General features: G+C 49.1%; 1 protein-coding gene across 2 annotated transcripts in view; it reads left to right on the top strand.

The window, feature by feature from the left end:
* IARS1 (isoleucyl-tRNA synthetase 1) overlaps window positions 1–22292 on the top strand; it is a 67495-nt gene that overhangs the window by 38763 nt on the left and 6440 nt on the right. For both annotated transcript variants that reach the window (XM_036073939.2, XM_036073943.2), the window contains exons 19-33: window positions 826–970; window positions 2310–2430; window positions 4672–4763; window positions 5777–5854; window positions 6787–6908; window positions 7080–7182; window positions 7435–7518; window positions 8762–8936; window positions 11239–11351; window positions 13483–13578; window positions 14467–14643; window positions 15499–15604; window positions 19305–19430; window positions 20877–21020; window positions 21625–21777. In XM_036073939.2, coding sequence (XP_035929832.1) covers window positions 826–970; window positions 2310–2430; window positions 4672–4763; window positions 5777–5854; window positions 6787–6908; window positions 7080–7182; window positions 7435–7518; window positions 8762–8936; window positions 11239–11351; window positions 13483–13578; window positions 14467–14643; window positions 15499–15604; window positions 19305–19430; window positions 20877–21020; window positions 21625–21777 — 1835 coding nt within the window. The remainder of the gene's footprint in view (window positions 1–825; window positions 971–2309; window positions 2431–4671; window positions 4764–5776; window positions 5855–6786; window positions 6909–7079; window positions 7183–7434; window positions 7519–8761; window positions 8937–11238; window positions 11352–13482; window positions 13579–14466; window positions 14644–15498; window positions 15605–19304; window positions 19431–20876; window positions 21021–21624; window positions 21778–22292) is intronic.

Genomic DNA, 22292 nt, shown 5'->3' with positions numbered 1-22292 from the left:
GGACCTGTGTTGCTCCCAGGCTGCTGCTGGGTTTCTCCCTCATTCCCTTGCCTGGCTCTTCATCTTGTTGGCCATTTATTTCATGTCTGCGCTTACTCCTCAAAAGAGCCGTCTGAGATTTATTGAAGCTCGAGCAAATAACAATGAAACCTGAAAAGCTTTTAGGGAAATGTGAGCCACTGCTTGAAACGTTGGTCCTCGTCGTGCCCATTAAGTGTTGGGGTGGAAAGGAGCCACAACGGTTTCATTCCGCATCCTCCTGCTGCAGACACGGAGACCCACACCCAGGGGCTGAGCCCGAGCATGTTCACAGCTGCCTAGGAGCACTTAACGGGGTGTCCTGCTGCCCCGTTAGCTGTTAGCCTGCCCCTCGGCACTGCTAACAAGTGAGCCAGATAATTCTTTGTAGAGGGGACTGTCCTTAGGGTGCCTAGCGACCTCCCTGGCCTCTTCCCTCTGGGAGCCCCTCTGTGCCGGCAGAGGACTCCTGGCCACTCCTTTTGTGAATCCCTGTGCCTGCGGGTATTGTCTGGGGAGGAGGCCCGCCACCCCGAGGCCTGCACTGACTGGCACGGGGCATGCTTCCAGGTTGGTTGAGGGCCATATTTTGGTATGAGGTTATGTCTCCCCTTTATTATTCACTGGGTCTCTTGCACAAAGTCAGAGCTTTGTCAGTTTTAAATTGACCATAAGAAGAGTATTCATAATTCTCTCCTTTTGTATAAAAAAATGCCAAGTTGGGTGTTTGCAGTGTCAACATGTCCAGAAAGAATACTTGTTTTAATCTGTATATTCCTTTTCCACGTACTGTTTTTCCTCACCCAGATTGTATCTGATCAACTCCCCTGTGGTGAGGGCAGAAAATCTCCGATTTAAGGAGGAGGGTGTGCGTGACGTCTTGAAGGACGTGCTCCTCCCTTGGTACAACGCCTACCGCTTCTTCACCCAGAGCGTCCTGAGGCTGCAGAAGGTGTGGGGCGGGGTCCCGTCACCTGGGTCGGTGGGTTTGCTAGGGACGGAGCTCCGTGGGTGGGGCTCAGAGCCCTGGGCCGGGGGGGCGTCGGTACAGAGCCTCGGCGGGACACTGGGGCTGCCCCCGCAGAAGAGCTGCGTGGGAGGTTCATTCATTCCCCGGTTGGCCCCCCTGCCCCATGGAACCAAGGCTGCTGGGGGTGGGGTCGGGGTGAAGAGCCCACGGCTCCCAGGGTGGGAGCACCTGGTAAAGGCTGCTGCTTGTTGCCGGGCTCACTGAGGCATCAGGGTCCAGACTCTGAAAGTGAGAGACGTTCTGCTGGGCTGTTAGGAGGGAAGACAGGGCACCATCTGAACACCCACATGCCTGACTCTGCTCTCAGGGCTCCCTCTGGGGTCAGACCCCGATACCCCTCATCTCTTACGTCCAACGCCTTACAGTAGAATCACTGTGTACATTACTGTGACTGTCGTGCAACGTTAACCCTTTCTGGAAATGGGCGGGAGGCCTGAGCTGTGAATGTCGCACTCAGGCTGGCTCTTGGCCTGCAGCCACCTCTGACTCGGGCTTCTCCCTGTGCGTTGAGGAGGGCAGGCAATCTCCCCAGGTCCTGGTGTTGCTCCTGCCTTTGCTGTTGCCACCGCTAGGGCCGGGGGGCCTCAGGCGGTCCCCACAGGCCTGCTGCTGGGGGACTCCGGAGCACAGTGGGCGGGGCTCGTCTGGGCTTGGCAGTCAGACGCCCTCCTGGCCACCAGGCTCTGAGGTCAGGGCCGGAGTCAGCGCGGCTGCTGCCCTACCAACCAGGTGTTGCTGGGGGCGGGGGGGGGGGGGGGGCGCTGCGCAGGTGGAGTGGACCTTCAGCCCGAGGAGGGTTTTGCAAAGGAAAGGGGACTGGGACAGAGCATGCTATTTAGAATGGACAATTTAAGCAGAGGGACGTTAATTTCTAGTGCTCATGTTCAGTCTATAGATAATCGTCCAGTCCTAGCCAGCTTTACTAGCTTTCCTTCGTTAGGGGTAAAGTAACTAAACCCTACACTTACAAGATTTTGGAATATTTCTCAACTCATAATCACTTTTGATACAAAGGAATAATTTTTTCCTAAATTGTGTTTAGAGCAGTCAAAAACGTAATTAACTGAGGACTTAATATCCCAAGTTTAGAGCTTATTTGGAAAATATTGCTGAGAATCAGAAATTTAAATTGCCAGTGGGGTCTGGGGTTTTGTGGATTGCTGTTGTGGGCTCCTTTCAGCTTAAGTGGTGTAAGGAGTTCATTTCTGTACAGTAATTTCTCCTAAGCATGCAGAATGTTTTAGTAATCGTCACTTCCCAGGAGGAAGAAATGGAATTCCTCTACAACGAGAACACAGTTAAAGAAAGTGCCAACATCACAGACCGGTGGATCCTGTCCTGCATGCAGTCGCTGGTTGGGTTCTTTGAGACCGAAATGGCAGGTATGACTCTCTTGGGTCATCTTCCTGGAATAAGAGTTCTTCTCTATTTCCCCTTTCAATACTTACACCTGTGTTTCTTTTAAACACAGAGGAAGTTTTATAAACATTTTGAGAGATACAGAACAGTAGATAAATTCTTGTTTCTTTTACCCGTCAAATATGATTTTGTTAAGACTTGTTGTAGAAACATGCTGCTCTGAGGCCTGGGAGTCGGCTCAGCCTCACCCCGCTGGCCACAGACACCACGTGGGCTTCCACGGTTCAAACCACCTGCACCACCTCTTCCCTCTGGCAGGGGCTGCCCAAAGTCCTTAGGCCTCAGTTTCCTTCTCCGACAAGTGCCTGGTGGTGGTGTTACAAGGCTCAAATAGAGATTGTGCTCAGAGAGTAGCTGGCAGACAGTAGGTTCTCAAGGAGTGCTTGTTAGCGTGCATTTTTTAGTCTACTTTAATTATTAAATAAGTAGGCCCTGTCTAGTCTAGAAAAATTAGGAAATACAGAAAAATAGTAATGAGGTGGATGTTTTCCCCATATTTGTTACCTAAAAACAACGAATTGGGTCTTAGACACAGGTTGGAAACATAGGTTATGTTGGTTTCCTCGAGGCTGGAGACAGAACAAACTATAAGTCTGGGTGAGAAATTCCAGAAACTACTAAAGTAGGATAGCTGCATGGATCCGACAGAGTTGGTGGGCGGGGGAGGAGAGACTCCTCCCCTGCGTGTCCCCTGACGAGGTTAACCAGCCTGCCCCAGCACGCTGCGGTCATGCAGGCACATGGCCTCAGCACTTGGCACAAGAGGATGATGAGTCCAGGAAACGCCCCCAGGCTGTCAGGCATCCTGAAGCCTGCCCCCACCCGTTAAATATGTATCAGAAATACCACATGACTGTTGGACAAGCTGCTGGACAAATTGACGTAAGTGAAGATGGAAATGAACATGCGAGGCAGAGCTCACCGCACACCCCAGGACACCTGCTCACAGTCCTTGTCCCCCTGTCCCTTCTGAGTGATGTGAAGTGTAGGAAACGGGCCTGCGGACAGCAGAGCAGAGCCATGGCCTGAGCATGCCGGCTGGGGTCCATCTCCCTGGAAACAAGAGGTCAGGCCGAGGTTATTCCCACGGCCGACTGCTCTGGGTACTCCAGTGCCACGGCCTGCTGGCTTTGTACCCTCAGCCCCTCATGGATCGTGTTCTGAGCTCTGGAGTGTCTGCAGTTCCCATCAGGGAGCCCGGCAGCCGTGATGTTGCTCCCACGCACAGCACACTCACGCTCTGAGGGTTCTGTGTGCCCTCCAAGGGTCGACACCTGAGCACAGGGAGCTCTGGCCTCCTAGAAGGTGAGGGGTGTAGTGAGCCCTAGAAATCACCTCTTTCCTTCAGGCTAGGCCTCTGATCACCACGTCGCCTCTCAGGGAGTGAGTGGCCGTTGGCACCTCAGTTCTGGTCTTTGTGAGCCGCCCTCTGCCGTTGGCAGCTTCTCACCGTGGTAGTTTGGACCAGAGGCCTCTTAACAGTCACTGAACACTTTTCATTAATATAAGTTGTATTTTTTTATACTTGTTGGTCTTATTCTTGGTTTTGGTGTTTGTTTTTGTGCAACGGAGAGTATCGGTTACAGGGAGGTGAATGGGAAAATCCTAAAAATAGGCCCACACCTTAAACAAGACTGGCTGAGCACCTTCACCGCCCTGCTTGCCCTCGGAGTTCCTCGGGAGCCCTCACACCTTTGTCCTTTCCTGGGGAGCCCGTTCTGCTGGCGGCTTGGGCCAGGCATTCTCTGGAGGGGGCTGCTGGGCTCTGCATTATTGAGCAGTTCCCCAGCCGGAATGTCTCTCCAGACATCAGGGCAGAGTCACTCTGGTTGGAAAGTGCTGGCCTGTGGTGTGCCTCAGCCCCTGGTTAGAGCTGTCTGTGCGTCTGGGGTGTCTTAGTGGAGGTTCAGGGTAGCACAGTGGAAGGAGGTCAGGCATGCAGCTGTGGCCTCTCCACCCCAGGTCTGGGGTTTCTGTTTTTCTCATTGACCACGGGAGCTTGTACGCACTCACAGGGTGATTTGTGTGCACCCCTCGACACCCTGATGGCCATGTCGTTCATCTTCGGGGAATGCCACCAGGGTTGTGTCACTTTGGTTCTTCCTGTCTCCTGAGCAAGCGTGGCAGCCCTCGGGTGGCAGGGCCGCTTGCTCTATCTTGCGTCCAGCCCTCACCGCACCGTAGACCTGATCATCTGCTTTCAGCTTACAGGCTCTATACGGTGGTGCCTCGCCTGGTCAAGTTTGTGGATGTCCTAACCAACTGGTATGTCAGGATGAACCGCAGAAGGCTGAAGGTGAGTGCATGGACGCAGGCTGCTGTTGGGACCGGCGGAAGTGTGGGAGGGTGACTGTCGAGAAACATGAGTGCAGCCAGAAGAGAAAGGAATGTTTTCAGGTGCTCTCAGTTTCTGAAGCTCTTTCTCTTTTCTCCTTTTTACACTGTAAGTCAACTATATTTATCACCATTTGATAGATAGGAACCTGTAAGTTCTAGAAGTCCGCTTGCATATTTTCAAGACAGCTAAGGACATGTCCTGTCGGAGGGAAAGTCTCAGGGCCATACAAGACTGAACTGAGCAGATTCTCTTAAAACATGAAAGGAAGTCATGCAGATACATGCAGATGTCACCAGGAATGGCTGTGACCTCAAGTGGGACCCTCCTCGCTTCTTCCTCTAGAGGGTCAGTTATTTATGGACAACCTGTTGGGCATGTGGGCTGAGTCCCGTCCTAGGCCCTGAGGCTGCGCATAGACCATGACGGTGCCCATGCGACTGCCCACCAGCCTGCCTCCCAATGTGTGAATGATGAACGCCCTTCACAAAACAGTAATTTCATTTTTGTTAACATAGATCATACACAACACACCCCCATGCAGAGGGGCTCACTTTGCACTGTTTACAGCACCTGTCTCTGTGTAACTTCATTATGGTTGACTTCTCTTTTTTTATAACCTTTGTGTTTTTCCTACAGTGAGTTAGTGTCATTATTTCTGAAATATATAGTGTATCCACTTTTTTTGTGAATAAGAAATCTTACCTAAAAGTAGTTTAAATTTTCTGTTCGTAACCGTTCACGTGTGTTGCATGTGAGTCGCAGGTGCGGCCTCCAGGTCCTCAGGCACCTGGGCTCAGAGGTGGGGAGAGCAGGGCCCGCGCCGGCCTCCTGCCCGACCTCGGACACTGTGCTGTGGCCGCCTGTCCTGGCTCCGCCGTCCTCTCTGTGCCCTGTGTACTCTCGGGGGGGTCACCTCTCTTCATTCAGCTGGGTTCTAACAGTCTAAGTAATGTGAGCTGCTTATTCACCAGGGTGAAAACGGGGTGGAAGACTGCGTTATGGCCCTGGAGACCTTGTTCAGTGTCCTGCTGTCTCTGTGCAGACTGATGGTAAGATGCTGGAACTCTAGCCCTGGCGCTGCAGCGCCCTCCGTCTGCAGCTAGGCTGTACTTGTCCCCCCCAGAAATAGAAAGAGAAAGAGGGGCGCCTGGGTGGCTCAGTCGTTAAGCGTCTGCCTTCAGCTCAGGTCGTGGTCCCAGGGTCCTGGGATCGAGCCCCGCATCGGGCTCCCTGCTCCGCGGGAAGCCTGCTTCTCCCTCTCCCACTCCCCCTGCTTGTGTTCCCTCTCTCGCTGTGTCTCTCTCTGTCAAATAAATAAAATCTTAAAAAAAAAATAGAGTTTTAAAACAACTTTTAATCCCTAGTTCCTTTTCAGAAATCTTGTTAGCTCATCTGTGTCAGGAAGGGCTAAGAAACATTTGCTTCCAGAGCTGGGTTCTTCCTGCCCACCACTGGTGGCACCCTTTGGGTCAGGGTGCTGGCCTCAAGACAGCAGAGCCACGGCTCCCTGTGAGCACACACCTCATCTTTACGCGGGTCCCTGTCATCGGAACAGGGAAGTTTTTGAATGGATATCTAACCACACAAATACGTCACAGACGATGTTTTACTAAACATCTGTGTCCTATCACTGCTCCTCCAGCCTGAGGTCGTGAACCCTCTGTTCACTCCTGAACACACAAGTAAGACCTGCCTTGTGCCTGGTGCCTCTTGTCTGACCTCACTCACCTTCATCCTAGGAAGCATTTCCGCAGCTCCCTGACGCGGTTTCTGAGGTGTGGGGACATTGGGTCGTGGTCGGGGCTCCTGCTCTTATTACAGACGTCCTCTGGGTTGCTTCGGGGCTCTGGCTCTCCCGCTGTTGCTGCGCCTCACGGTGTCCATCCTACCAGGTTCAGAAAGTAGGGTCATGTCCACTCACGTGGAGCTGCTCTTTTCCTGTGACTGAGGTCACTTAATGATGTCCTCTGTCCTTATGCAGGCCCCCTATACACCTTTTCTCACCGAATTGATGTACCAGAATCTAAAACTGCTGATGGACCCCGTTTCTGTCCAGGACAAGGACACACGCAGCATCCACTACCTCATGCTGCCCCATGTTCGGTAAGAATCCCATGACGTGGAAGCCTCGCCTGGGCCCAGGAGGGCTCATGTGGTAGCTGCTCCTCAGGCTGCAGAGGGGCTGGAGGGGCCGCTCCTTCCACACTCCGTGCCCCTGTCGTTGGGATGGGCTCCCCTTCCTGGGGTCCCTCTCAGCCCCACGTCTGCCGTCAGGGAGGAGCTGATTGACAAGAGCACGGAGAGCGCAGTGTCCCGGATGCAGTCTGTGATCGAACTTGGGCGAGTGATTCGAGACCGCAGAACCATTCCCATAAAGGTTTGATGCTTCGTTTGTCTTTTGCATGGACAGGCCCAGAGAGCTACACCTTTGGAGCGTTGTCTTAAAAGAGAGCGCTTCCAGCAGTAGCAAAATTTTTTTTCTTTTCTGCAATAAGGGTGTGAAAGACTTAGTTCTGGTTGAACCTGATCAGTCTGGAGCTTGAGATTCGGATGAAACATTTCACATTTTACTTTGCTGCAGTTTCAAGGGCTGGCTTTTTGGTAAACCGTCCCTTCCCTTTCCTCCTAGTATCCTTTGAAGGAAATTGTGGTTATCCATCAGGATCCAGAAGCTCTTGATGAGATCGAGTCTTTGAAGAAGTACATCATTGAGGTAAGAGTGCTGGTTTGACTGTTTGGGTGCAAATAGACTTCTTTCTTGAAGAAGGTTGTTAGGACTAGTACTCTTCAGTGAAGTTCACTTTGAGCGTATCATGTATCCTTTTCCTTTTGTATGTCGGCACATCCAAGTACTTAACCATCCACAGAATCTTACACTTTGCTTAGAATCAGCGTGCGCTTTTGCCTTTTTACAATGTCACTGTAATTCTTTAAAAGCAATTCCAAGATGGGTGGATTTCTTTACCTTGATTAGATCACTCACTACCTTCATCTACTTATCTTCTCCAAATACTCTTTGATAATTAACCAAAAAACTTTCTTCAGATCATCAAGTAACAAGTGGGCATGCACTGGTCATGAGCAGCTCAGACTCCAGCACTGGGTGCTGAGTGAAGCCCTTTCCACCCACCCAGCACTGCCTGGGGATGTTCACTAGGGCGTCCCCACCAGGCTGTTGGATGTGCACACACCATTGACCTTGTTTGTACTAGAGGGGACCATGTTTATAGTCTGCAACTTGGATTTTTTCACCTGACAGTGTTTTTTTTTCCTAAGATTTTATTTACTTGGAAGGGGCGGGACAGAGGGGGTGAGAGAGGATCTCAAGCCGACTCCCCGCTGAGTGTGGAGCCTGACGTGGGGCTCCATCCCACAACCCTGAGATCATGACCTAAGCCTAAACCAAGAGTCAGATGCTCAGCTGAGCCACCCTGGTGCCCCTCTAAGTCTAGAATCTTCTTTAGTTGAGTTTTGCTCAACTGTCTTGAATGATCTGGACAAGAAGAATTTTTAAGTCATTTATAGAATTGTACAGCCAATACAATTTTATAACATTTTGATCACCCCAAAAAGAAACCCAGTATCCGTTAGCATTCACACGCCATTTTTGCCCTCAAGATCCCGCCGCGCCCTGGCAACCACGAGTGTGGCTGCTCTGGACATTTCACGTAAATGGAACCCAACAGCAAGTGGTCTTTTGAGGCTGACTCCCTTCACGTGGCACCGAGGGTCCGTTCGTGGTATGGCCTGTGTCCGTGCCTCAGTCCTGTATTTTGCTAAGTAATAGTCTGTTGTGTGGATGGATCACATTTTGTTTATCCTTTCAAAGCTGATGGACATTAGGGTGGTTCCACTTTTTGACTATTGTGACCAATGTTTGAACGTTTATGTGCAAGTTTTGGGGCTCACATGTTTTCATCTCCCTCTTTTTGTTTCATCTTGGCTACCAACTGTAGGAATTGAACGTCCGAAAGGTTACGCTGTCTACAGATAAAGACAAGTATGGCATTCGCCTAAGGGCAGAGCCTGATCACATGGTCCTGGGGAAGCGCCTGAAGGGAGCCTTCAGGGCGGTGATGACGTCCATCAAGCAGCTGAGCAGTGAGGAGCTGGAGCGCTTCCAGGACAGCGGTGGGTGTCTGCCCCGGCCAGCACCGTCCGTGGCCCCTTCCTGGTGCCACCTCACAACTGGGCTCCTGCTTCCCTGGCCTGTCACTGAAGTACATAACAAATAATTCTGATAATGTAAAGGAGGGACTACAAATGATCCCTGAGCCGTCACCCGTCCACTGAGCGCAGACCGAGTGCCCGCTCTGTGCCGGTGCCGGGCAGCGTGAAAGTCCTGGTGCAGACGGTCCCAGGCTCTCAGCGTGGAGATCACACTGCAGTTATAAGTGTCGTGTTGTTCACACTTACATTTTTATATTTCATATTTATCTTATTCATTTTTTTATTTTGCATTTTTACTTTACGTGTGTCATTAGTCTGTAAAGTGCTATTTCCAGACTGTTGTGATGGTTTTCCCTCATGGGGATTCGTGGCGTTCTTAACCAGTCCTGTTGTTGGCTCTTCACATTGTTTCTGTTTTTCCACTATTGTCAGTAGTATTGCAGTGAGCATTTTCTTTCTCTTTTTTTTTTTTAAAGATTTTATTTATTTGACAGAGAGAGATAGCGAGAGCAGGGGGAGTGGGAGAGGGAGAAGCAGGCTTCCTGCCGAGCAGGGAGCCCGATGCGGGGCTCGATCCCAGGACCCTGGGACCATGACCTGAGCTGAAGGCAGACGCTTAACGACTGAGCCACCCAGGCGCCCCAGCAGTGAGCATTTTCACATGTAGATGTTCTGTGCAATCGATTCCTTTGGGCTAGATTTCTAGGTAGAATGACTGAACCAGATGGGTGGACCTTCGGCTAGCACTGAATTCTGCACATGCTAATAGGAGCCTAGAAACTACCCTAGTGAGAAGAGAGCACAGAGCCCCTGGTATCAAATTCATTGTTACTGGATGTTGCTTGTGGAGAAAAAACATGGTGTTTGGAGGTGTCCGAATGAAGACTAGAATACATTCAACAGAAAAGATTAAAGTAGATTTTGAGAAAGGGACTTAGCAATGAGGTTTGGAGCAGCTTCGAGGGAGAACTGGATCAGAACTTACCATGATTTCTCAAAGACATGAAGAATTCATAGTTTGGTCCCTTATTTGGGCAAGACTGGATTTGGACTAATTCAGCAAATACTTTCTAAAGCCCTTGTGTTTGGCTGGCCCTGGGATCCCAGAAATGAGTGAGACAGACGTTGTCCTTACCCTCGAGGTACTGGCCGACACTGAAGATTTGTGGAAACAGTTGTAGTTTTGATAAGTGCTCTGAAGGAAAAGTCTAGGACAATAGGAGGAGGTTAGGAAAGGGGACTTAGCCCCTCTCTCCTCTCCTTTGGGGGACTTTCCAGGTGCCCGGGAATTCTCAGCTCTGGGGTCTTAGTATGGCTGCCTGATTCTGTGCATCCACTTTGGGGCACAGGGTGTTTGGTTGGTAGGGTTCCCTCTGAAGTTGAAAATCATAAGCACAGAGCTGTCATGAAGAGAGATGGAAGGACTCAGAAATCGGATGAGTGCTTACGGGGAACTGAGAGAAATGTCCCTGAGAGTCCTCACATTTTTGATAAAATGTAAGAAGCCTAGCAACTAAAAGTTGAATCCTTACTAACTTAACTTGATTTGTTAAATTAACAAAATCTTTGATCCAACTTCAAATCACAAATCTAAGCTGTTTCAACAGATGGCCCAAATATTTAAAAATTCTTGAAATAATCCTTATTTGAAACTGAAGGCCTACAGCTTCTAAACTACTTTCTGAGTGGATTTCTGCGCTAATGGGAAGCAAAATAATTTTCAGAACAGAGTGACATAGTCAAAATGACAGCCCAGTGCTGACACCAGGAAGATCATTGTGGATGTCCACAGCAGGCGTCCCTGAAAACAGGCATGGCCATCCGCCACCCCACCCCCCGCCCCCGTTCATGCATTCTGCCTGCTGTGGGAGGATGGTGCCCAGAACCTGACCCTGTTCACTTCATCCTCGCCCCACCCTGCTCAGCAGATAGTGGAGCACCGGGGTCCTGCAGCCAGTGAGTGGTGGGCCTGGGTCCGCTTGGACTCTGCAGCCTGCTGTCTTCAGTACATCACTCTGCTCTGTGTTTATGGTGGGGATGCACATGCCTTTGGACCTGGGGAGTCATTTACACGGGAGACGGTGGTGGTTTAACTGTCCTCAAGGCACTATGGGGAAGTATAAAGGATGAGTCAGGAGGACATGACCTCTTGAAGTCTCTGCAGCTTGACGCTGTGAAAATTGGCATAATGTGCTGTAGCTGGGAGTTGTGAAGAGGAGGATGCGGAGGGGCTGACTCACAGTGGCAGTTGCTTCTCCAACAGGGACCATTGTTGTAGAAGGCCATGAGCTGCATGAAGAGGACATCCGCCTCATGTACACCTTTGATCAGATGACAGGAGGGACGACGCGGTATGAAGCGCACTCGGATGCCCAGGTATTGTTCTCTTCCCTAGAATGTTTCTTTACCAAAAGATAACATAAGAGGAAAAGGTAATTTGCCTGTGCCTTTCCGGAGTGTTGACAGCTGGTCTCAGAGTACAATAAACCAGATATTCATTTTAGATTGGCTTTATTAAATTACTCCATTGTATGCTCTTAACATGCGCATTTCTTTTTTTTTTTTTTTTTAATATTTTATTTACTTGAGAGAGAGCACAAGCAGTGGGGAGAGGTGGAGGAAGAAGCAGACTCCCTGCTGAGCAGGGAGCCTGATGTGGGACTCAATCCCAGGACCCTGGGATCATGACCTGAGCCAAAGGCAGATGCTTAACCTACTGAGCCACCCAGGCACCCCGTCCCTACATGCGCATTTCTTTAGCATATATGTAAATAGACATTTTGTGACCTCTGCTTGCAACTGTCATAAGTGTTGGGTCCTACAAAAATGAATAAGACGTAACCCCACCCTTCAAGGAATGAGCCAGTCATAGAGACAGAAAAGTAAGCCAATTCTTACTCTTCTGCTTGGTAAGTTATCTGGTAGAAATGAGCACAGAGAGGGGCTCCTTTCCGAAGCCTGGCGTGGAGTCAGGTTGGGGAGGGACATCCTGGAGGAGGATGTGCAGCACTTTTGGATTCTGGGGTCAGTGCTTTTTGTCGTGATGGATCAGAGCATCTCTCTTTGCTTTTTTTTTTTTTTTTAAGATTTTCTTTATTTATTTGACAGAGACACAGCGAGAGAGAACACAAACGGGGGGAGCGGGAGAGAGAGAAGCAGGCTCCTGGCCGAGTAGGGAGCCCGATGCGGGGCTCGATCCCAGGACCCTGGGACCATGACCTGAGCTGAAGGCAGACGCTTAACGACTGAGCCACCCAGGTGCCCCCTCTCTTTGCTCTTGACCAGACTTTTCTGGCAGACAGGTCATAAGATCTCTAGGTTGGGAGTGGGGGGCTTGTGGGAGTTCCTCTGTGCGTAACCACGTGCACGGGGCGTGGGGAGTACCATGTGAGGAAGGCCAGCCTCCTCAAACTCCTCAAGCCTTTTGCAGTGGCTTGAATTAGATGTAGGCTGAGCTCCATGTGGGCAGACGGCGTGAAGAGCCCACACCCTGATGGCGGCCAGCCTGAGGAAGTCAATGAAGGAAGTGTCCTGGTCTTCTGAGATTGCTGACACGGTTCATGTACTGTGGGCTGGGGTGGCCCTGCCCCGCCTCGCCACCCATTTCCAGTTCTGCCCTCATGAAGTAGAGCAAGTTTCTGATAAAATTGCCTCAGAAACATTCCTGCTGGGGCGCCTGGGTGGCTCAGTCGGCTGAGCGTCTGCCTTCAGCTCAGGTCATGATCCCAGGGTCCTGGGATCGAGTCCCACTTCGGGCTCCCTGCTTGGCGGGGGGCCTGCTTCTCCCTCTCTCCCCTGCCACTGCCCCTGCTTGTGCTCACGCTCTCTGACAAATAAATAAAATCTTTAAGAAAAGAAAGAAAGAAACGTCCATGCAGCTGGTGCTTGACTTACAAGTGTCTCCCCGTCTGGGCGGTGACACCACGTCCTCACTGCATCTGTGCCAGCGGCAACACTGCATCTTTACGTCATCGACGTCCTTCACGACAGATGGCGGAGGAAGTAGATGAAGTCGGGAAGAAGATGACAGCTTAAATCCTATCAAACATGTCAGGGTCTCCTGCAGAAACCGTGTCTTGAATCACACTGACGGACTAAGGGTTGAAACAGCTCCTGGCTGAAGAAAACAATGGGCTGCTCTGGGGCCCTCGCGGGCTCATTGGCGGTGTGAGGGGCTGTGTGGCCCCGACCCCACTTCCTGCAAGGGCAGTGACTGCCCATCACACAGACGAAGAGCAGTTACACGGGAGGCTCACCGCTCCTAATCCTGGGAGTGGCCCCCGCAGAAGAAAAGGAGGCGCTGGACCTGTCCCAGTGGAAGGAATAGCTCCTTAAGAAGAAGCACCTGAACCATAATGAAACTAGCTTAATTTTATCTCCTTTGCTCAGAATAATTAGTGCTACATGACAGACTTCTCAGAATTTAACTTAAGTACAATTGTGCCGAGTTTGAGATAACTGTTCCTCCTTGTTTGATTGTCGTGCTATGCACTCTTCATTCCTACAGGTTTTGGTTCTCTTAGACGTCACCCCCGACCAGTCAATGGTGGATGAAGGAGTGGCTCGGGAGGTCATCAATCGCATCCAGAAACTTCGCAAAAAGGTCAGTTTGTCACATTAAGAACAAGCTAACTGTTTTGTGGTTTTTTGTTGTTGTTGTTTGGTTTTTTGGTTGTTGGGTAGGACAGGAGAGGCAGGTAATATAAACCACTGTAATTGAGTAATGGTTTATGGTCTGTTCACATTGTGCTCTGCAGGAAAAGTAGGCCCCCTTCCACTCCCTACTCATTTGCCCCAAGCTGGACATGGCTCTTTTGTTTCTCTGACCAGGAGCTTTCAGCCAACCTGTCCCCCTAGTCTACCTCTTTCAGTTCCCCAGGGTTTCCACAGAATCATCCGGATAGATAGCCCTCCTTACTGGCGCAGGTCATCAGAGAGGACAGTGGGTGTCTGAGGAAGGGCTCCTAGCTCAGGGAGACATTGTTGGATCTGGACAGAGGGGTGGTTCTTCCTCACTGGGGAGCTGGGAGCCAGGGCAGGGGCACAAGCCTATTGCCTGCCCCACCAGGTGAGGGAGCCAGGAGCTCCCATCTCTCAACCCCGAGGAGGGGCTTCCCCACCTCCCACCAAAGCACAGGCTCCCCCACCCAAGGAAGGTCTCCCATCCCCGGCTCCGAGGAGAGGCTCCCTCACACTGACCAGAGCGGGGCTCCCACCCTCCCTCCTCAGGCCAGGAGTCTGAGACCTGTAGTTCTGGGTCTCAGGAGTCCACTTTCAGCAGGTAATGGAATGCTTGTGAACTCTACCTCAGTTCAGAGTTTTGTAAGTGGGTTTTTGCTCAGTCACTCCTTTGTTTCAGAGGAGCATTGGGCAGGAGCCTGTATGCTCCCATAATGATTCAGCACAGGACTGTCATCAGTCCTGTTCAACATCACCATACGTTTTGATTAACAATGTGCTTCCTTTTTAAATTTTCTGTATGTACTTTCAGTGCAATCTGGTTCCAACTGATGAAATAACAGTTTATTATAAAGCAAAGTCTGAAGGGAAGTATCTGAATAATGTTATCGAAAGCCACACAGAGTTCATATTTGCCACTATAAAGGCTCCCTTGAAACCGTATCCAGTTCCAATGTCAGATAAAGTCCTTATTCAGGAAGAAACGCAGGTGAGTTCTGGGTTTGTTGAACTGCGAAGAGATGGAAGGTTAGATTTTACGTTGTTTGTGGAGTGACCTCTTCATATTCTGCCCCCAGTAGCGACTGGCATAGTCCTCAGTCCTAAAGTACTGGGTGGGTTTGGGGAGGGGTGTCCAGAGAAGAGAGGGAGGGAAGGTGGAGCTGTTCTCACAGCAGTTCTCCTGGGAAAGGTAGCCAGGAGGTACGTAAGGGTTGCCGGGAGACCAGGGGCTATGTGGGCCTGCTTTTCCTGAAACTAGAGAAGTTGATGTCGTAGATTCTGGGACTGACTGTTCAAAGCAAACAACGGTTGATTTGAAGAGCAGTTGACGTTTATGGTAGTAGGTTTTCCATAAAATTACAGTTTCATTTCTTGTTGGCACATTTTAGTTGCAACTATGAAAATCTGATACCAGGACATGGAAGATACTGGCCATGATTCAGAAATAGGTTGTTTATAATAGGGGAAGGAGTTCCTTTCTGTATCAGTCACTGACTCTGCCATGTATTCCTTGTCTCATTCCTTCTTTCTTTCTTTTTTTTTTTTTTCATTCCTCCTTTCTATAGAAGGGACAGATGGTACAGACAGGCAGGGGCTGGATGTCACTGTTAGTCTTTTCAGTGGGGCAAGTTACAAGATGGTTTCATTTTCTGTTCTGCATGTTTTTAAAAGAACAAGGTGAAAAGAAAAACGAGAAAAGTCACAGCTTTTGACTGTTTTAGTGATGAGATTGAATATGCTCGCAGAATCCTACAGAGCTCTAGGTGTGAGAAGTAGCTGCTATGTTAGTTGGTGACACTGGTCAGTGCCACACTTACTCAGTCCCACGCTCTCATGTGCTTAGTTAAAGGGTTCTGACCTGGAAATTACAATCACCAGAGGATCATCCCTGCCTGGTCCTGCTTGTGCATATGTCAATCTTAACATTTGTACAAATGGCAGTGAGCAAGGTAAGAGTAAATTAATCCCATGGCTTGTGCTTTGCTTTTTAGTTGAACCTATGAATGTCTTTAAGACTATTATAAGAGAATTAATAAAATCATATAACTTTCTCTTTCTAATTGCCATCAAAATGAATCCACAAAAGTAAATGATTGGACTTGCACTTCCAGGAAGATGGAGTAGACATGCTCTTCCCTATTCTTCCCACAAAGTACAAGCATACACCTTGGGTGTGATGGGGGAGGGAAAAGGGCTGGCTTTTCCTTTTGCCTCATAGATCCCAGACTTGGAGCTGAAGAAGCCGGCAACCTGGAAATGCCTAATGCAGACAAAAACGCTCCAACAAAATCCTGCTCTCTGTAGACAGAGAACCAGGAGAGGCGCAGCCTAGCAAGACAGAAAACTTCTAGACAGTATTTGTTCTATTCCGGCCAAACACAACAGAAGAAACTGGCCCCACTAGCAAAGACCAAGTGGGGAGCCTAGACCTTTGTCAGGAGCCTCAGGCCCCTACCACCTCGTGGTATCAGAGAAGCCCACACAGTGAGCTTGGGGCTTTCATCCTACCTCGGCAGGTCAGGTCTTGATCTCAGGATTTTGAGTTCAAGCCCCACATTTGGCTCCCCAGCATGGAGCCTACTTAAAAAAAAAAAAAAATTATCTGACAGAATGTAAAGCAGCCATAATAAAAATGTTCCACAGATCAATTACAAACACAAAAGAAACAAATGAAAATAGGAAGCCTCAGCTAAGAAGTGGATATCAGGAATCAAATGAAAATTTTAAAACTGATAAATACAAGACTAGAATACAAAACCCAGTGGATGGGCACAGTGGCAGAATAGAAGGGACAGGAAAGAGTCTGTGAAATGGAAGCTAGAACAATAGAAATTACCCATTCTGAACAAAAGAGATTTTTTAAAAATCAGAAAAAAATGAACAGAATCGTAAGGATCTATGGGATATTAACAGAAGTTTAATATTCTGTCACTGAATTCTGGGATAAAGAGAAGGAACGACAGGACTGAAAAAGTAATCAGAAATAATGGCTGAAAACTTCTTAAATTTGGCAATACATGTACACCTACAGATTCAAGAAGCCGAGAGAACCCCATACCCGACAAACCCAAAAACTCAATTCACATTGAGACATGGCGTAGTCAGACTTCTGAAAGCTGAAGACAAAGAAGACATCCTGAAAGCAGTGAGAGAGTATGCCTCCCTAACCTACAGGGGAAAACAACTGGAACAGTATTGGATTTCTTGTCAGAAACTTTGGAGGCTAGAAGGCAGAATGCTACAAGAGGAGTACTGTCGACCCAAAACTCTGTATCAAGCAAAATATCTTTCATGGTGAAGGGAAAATCAAGACATCCCTAAATGAAGGGAGACTAAAAGAGTTCATTGTTAGCATGACTAATTCTAAAAGAATAGGTAGAGGAAATTCTTAAAACAAAGAAAATGACAAAAGAAGAAATGTAGGGACATCAGGACAGAAGAAACAACAACAAAAAGAGTCAAAATATAGGTAAATTCAGCGGACTTTTCTCCTTGAATTTTCTAAATTATTTGATGGTTGTAACAAAAACTATAACATCTCAGTGTATATGCAAGAAATATTTAAGGAAATTGAAAGTAGAGGGGCACCTGAGTTGCTCAGATGGTTAAGCGTCTGCCTTCAGCTCAGGTCATGGTCCCAGGGTCCTGGGATTGAGCCCCGCATCGGGCTCCCTGCTCAGCGGGAAGCCTGCTTCTCCCTCTCCCACTCCCCCTGCTTGTGTTCCCTCTCTCGCTGTGTCTCTCTCTGTCAAATAAATAAAATCTTTAAAGAAAAAAAAGAAAATTGGAAGTAGGGACGAGCAAAGTGAGGGAAGGGAGGTCAGGTTTCTGTGCTTCCCTCAAACGGGTCAAATGCCAACACCAGGAGGCAAGTTGTTATGTGCGTATGAGGTACTTCCTGGTACAGCCACTCAAACAGCCTGTTCTGGAGACTCACACAAAAACACTACAGAAGTAAAAATGGGAGTTCTAAAATATGTTCATGAAACCCACAGGGAGCCTAGAGAAGGAAAACAGAACAAGTGGAAAGCAGAAAATAAGAGGGAAAGCTTAAGCTTACCGTCAGTAATTACACTAAATGGGGGAGGGGTCCGGCTGGCCCATTTGAGGGAGCATGTGACTCTTGATCGCCGGGTTGTGAGTTCAAGTTCCACCTCGGGCGTAGAGATTACTTTTAAAAAATAATAGGGGCGCCTGGGTGGCTCAGTCAGTTAAGCGTCTGCCTTTGGTTCAGGTCAAGATCCTGAGATCAAGGCCCACGTCGGGCTGCCTGCTCAGTGGGGATCCTGCTTCTCCCTCTCCCTCTGCTTACCACTCCCCCTGTTTGTGCTCTCTCTGTCAAATAAATAGAATTTTGAAAAAAAAATAATTACACTAAATATAAACGGTTCTAAATAGACCAACTAATAGAGATTGGCAGACTTAGAAAAACACATTACCAGCTATACGCAATATATAAGGAAGTCTTCAAATATAACAGTGCAGTTAGATTGAAAATAAGAAGACATACCATACAAGCATTAATCAAAAAAAGCAAGAAGGGGCACCGGGGTGGCTCAGTCAGTTAAACGTCTGCCTTCAGCTCAGATCATGATCTCAGGGTCCTGGGATCAAGGCCCGCATCAGACTCCCTGCGCAGTGGGGTGTTTGCTTCTCCCTCCTCTCTGCCCCGCCACCCACCATGTGTGTGTTCTCTCTCAAATAAATGAATAAGATCTTTTTTAAAAATTTTTAAAAAAACAAAGCAAGAATGTTTATGTTCATTTCAGTAGACTTCATAGCAAAGAAAGTCACCAGTGACATTAAGTAATGCTACAAATGTCAACCACAGGGAAAACATAAAGATCCCAAATGTGGATGCACCTAACAGCAGAGCTGCAAACCACAAAAGAGAGAACTGACAGCCTTAAAGGAGAATGAGAAAATTCAGTTTCAGTTTGAAATGAATATATACCTCTTTCAACAATTGATAGAAGAGCTAGACAGAAAACCAGAATTGAATCAACATTAATGGAACAGCTCACCCAGCAGCAGCAGAATGCACATTCTGTTCAAGCTCCCACAGGACATTTACCAAGCTGGATTGTAGGCTGGGCCATAAAACTCGTCAACACATTTAGGGATTGAAATCATATAGAGTATGTTGTCTGACCAATAATTTATTTATTTATGCTTTGTGAAAGATCCTGTGAGAAGGATGAAAGCTTGAGCTACAAGGCAGGAGGTGGTCCTTACAAACCATTTCCCCCGCCAGGTGTGTCCGAAGTACATGAAGAACTCTCCCCATTCACAGTTTAAAAAAGATCCAGTTAGGGGCGCCTGGGTGGCTCAGTCGTTAAGCGTCTGCCTTCGGCTCAGGTCATGGTCCCAGGGTCCTGGGATCGAGCCCCACATCGGGCTCCCTGCTCCGTGGGAAGCCTGCTTCTCCCTCTTCCACTCCCCCTGCTTGTGTTCCCTCTCTCACTGTGTCTCTCTGTCAAATAAATAAAATCTTTAAAAAAAATAAATAAAAAAGATCCAGTTAGACAGTGGGGAAAAGACATGAGCAGACGTTGACCAGAGGGAACATACAAGTGGTGTTTTCCTGGATTTTTCTTTCAAATTTAACTTCTTTTTCCTTCAGTTTTACTTATATTTGTGGTTCTTTAGGTGGAGTATTGCTTCTGGAAAATCCAAAAGGCGATAACAGGTTGGACCTTTTAAAGCTGAAGAGTGTTATTACTACTATTTTTGGTGTGAAAAACACCGAGCTGGCTGTCCTGCATGGTGCCACAGGTACGTAGAAGGTCGGGAGCTGTCCTCTGACGCCAGGTGGGTCGTCTGGTATTGGTTCTGCTCCACAGCCATGCCCTCCTCCTGAGTCTGGATTGGCCCGGCCCTCAGCAGCCCTGCCACAGTGTCCCTGCGCCCTGCTGGGATGGTGACGCATCTGACACCGTGAACCTGCCCTCATCCCTGCCCAGATGGACAGCGTCTCTGTGCCCCTCAGGAGATGGAGCCTCCCGTCCTGTCTACTCCCTGTTGGCCACGGGCTGGGGTCCAGGCCTCAGAGACGCCCTGCTGTGCTTTGACTTTAGTAAGCATAGTGTCTGTGTCTTACTAGACCCAGATCCTCAGCAAGACAAGCCTAAATTAAGAGAAAGACATGTTGAAGTCCTACCCCTGCATACCACCAAATGTGACCCTTGGAGACAGGGTCGTTGCCAGTGTGATTAGATAAGAGGGATGTTCCCAGGACCACACAGGGACACAGCCATGTGATGACAGAAGCAGAGCTGGAATTGGGGAACTGCAAGCAGACGTCTGGGAGCCTCCAGGGGCTAGGAAGAGGATGGGGAGGGCCACCCTGCAGGCTTCCCAGGGGGCAGGGCCCACGCAACACCCCGATTTTGACGTCTCACCTCCAGGATCAGAGCCAGTAGGTTTCTGTTGCTCTAAGCCCCGCGTTTGTGATTCTTAATGGCAGCCATGTAAGATGAGTACACCCTCTTTAATAGGAATCTGGATGCTCATTTTCAGGAAATTCTAAATAGCCTAAAAGAAGAGATGTAATTGGCCAACAAACACAGGCGAGCTGCTGGGCTGTGATGGAGGAGCCGCCAGATGGGCAGAGACTAGGGCAGGCTCGCAGTGTCAGATGCCATCACCCTTTGTGACCCGGCCCAGAGGAGTTCTGGGGAGCCACGGGTGCGGGTCCAGAGTGGAGGTCCTACAGCCCCTATTCCCCGGGGACCTGTCCCAGCCATGGTTGCGACCCTAAGCAGTGTTCAGTTTTAGGTCAATGAGATCTGCATGTGGTCCCTGTGTCTTGCTGTTTTTCACATGTGTTCCTGAGTCAAATGATCCGTTTTCTTCTGACTATAATTACCATGTTTTAGTATAAGGCTTCTTTTCACAGCGAAGTTTAGTGTTCTGACGTAGGAGATTTTAAGAGAATCTATAACATCAGGGAAAATACTAAAAGAAAAAACAATTTGCCATGTATTTTTGTTATTACTATTACGTGGTTTTGCAACATTCACATCTGCTATTTGCATGTCATTTAAGCCTCATTTTATACAGTAGGCGATGTGCGTTGATAAAGAGAAATTAAGTGGAAAGCATCACTGCAAAGATAAAGGATAGTTTAATAATTAAGGAGAAACAAGTGAATAACTTCAGCTCTGCACTATATACCCTGAAAGAGTGATTTGTCGTTGTTCTTTTTGTTGTTATTTCCAGAAATACGAAACCAGACTGACTTACTGAGTCTTAGTGGGAAAACACTTAGAGTGGGAGCGGGTTCTGCCCCCGCTGTGGTGGACGGCCCCAGCACTGCGCTCTGCCGCTACATCAACCTGCAGCTCCTGAACGCAGGCCCGCAAGGTGCGCCTCCCCCGGCCGCCAACACTGTGCCGGCGGCCGGCGGGTCGTGGGGGGCTGGCGTCAGGGTTTCCTTTCACGGTCTGCCTCGGATGTGGTGCGTTAAGGTGCGCACTCCCATCTGCCCTGGAGAGCACACGCAGGCTTGCTTCTCTTGGTGTGTTTATGCGGAAACACCCTCCATCGGCAGAGTCAGGAGATGGGGTAAACTGGCACATAAACATTATTGTTAAATGAAGTGGAACTAAGTGCCGAGCCACTTAAATGTTTTTTGCCTTACTTTTTTTTCCTGGAAAGTGTTTTGAAATCTGTTGTACACATCTGTGCCTCGGTCAGCAGACTAGATGGATATTTATTTCTCCTTGATATATTGGGCCCTCCCTGTGCACAGCATGTGTTTACGGAGTATCTCTTCCCCAGCTGCGGGCCTTTATACCTGTTGGGATTTCCGTTTTCCCTGCCCCTTCCCCTCTGCAGACTGGATGCCCAGCTCTCTGGGCCCTGCTGGCTCTTGGAGCCTCCACTCTGCACAGGGGCCGGCGGCCGGTGGGGCGCAGGGAGGGGGGTGCGCTCTCGGGACCTGACCCAGCGGTGGTCTCTTCTGCAGAGTGTGTGAAGGGAACGGTGGGCACGCTCCTGCTGGAAAACCCACCTGGGCAGAACGGACTCACTCACCAGGGCCTTCTGTATGAGGCAGCCAAGGTGTTTGGCCTTCGCAGCAGGAAGCTCAAGCTGTTTCTGAACGAGACTCAGACACACGGTGAGGTGACAGATTGTGTCACATCTGCTTCATTTCTGGTTTTCTGGTGTCTTTTTTTTTTTTTTTCCCCTTTCTCCAGAAATTTGCCATACTACAGTGTTAAATTAATTAAAAGGATGATTGCTTTTCACTTTTGAAAATAACCTTAAAAGTATATTGATAAGCAATTAGAAACACATGCTTCTAGATAAATGAGCATCGTTTGCTGATTCTAAGATCATTCTCTTTCCCAAGGATCGAACGATGACAGTATTGTAAAACAGCAGCTCGTGGGAAGCTCGTAAGTGGCGTTGTGCTGCCGCCTCCACCGCGTGCAGGGCATGCCTGCAGGCTTTTTCTCAGCGAGTGCCCAAGAGCGGAGAGCCCTGTCACTCGGGAAGGGGACGGCGGCGGCCCCTGGCAGGGCTGGTGTGCCTCTCCCCAAACCCACTCTGGTCTCAGCGTCCCAGAGTTGCCGGCCCCATCAGCCCCGTTCTCTTCCTTCATCCCTGTCACACGCCAGGGCGCTCCCCATC

The sequence above is a fragment of the Halichoerus grypus genome, chromosome 14 (genome assembly GCF_964656455.1).
Source record: "Halichoerus grypus chromosome 14, mHalGry1.hap1.1, whole genome shotgun sequence".
In the NCBI taxonomy this organism is placed as follows: domain Eukaryota; kingdom Metazoa; phylum Chordata; class Mammalia; order Carnivora; family Phocidae; genus Halichoerus; species Halichoerus grypus.
The sequence above is the reverse complement of the archived record's forward strand: the minus strand, read 5'-3'. Positions and strand labels throughout refer to the sequence as shown.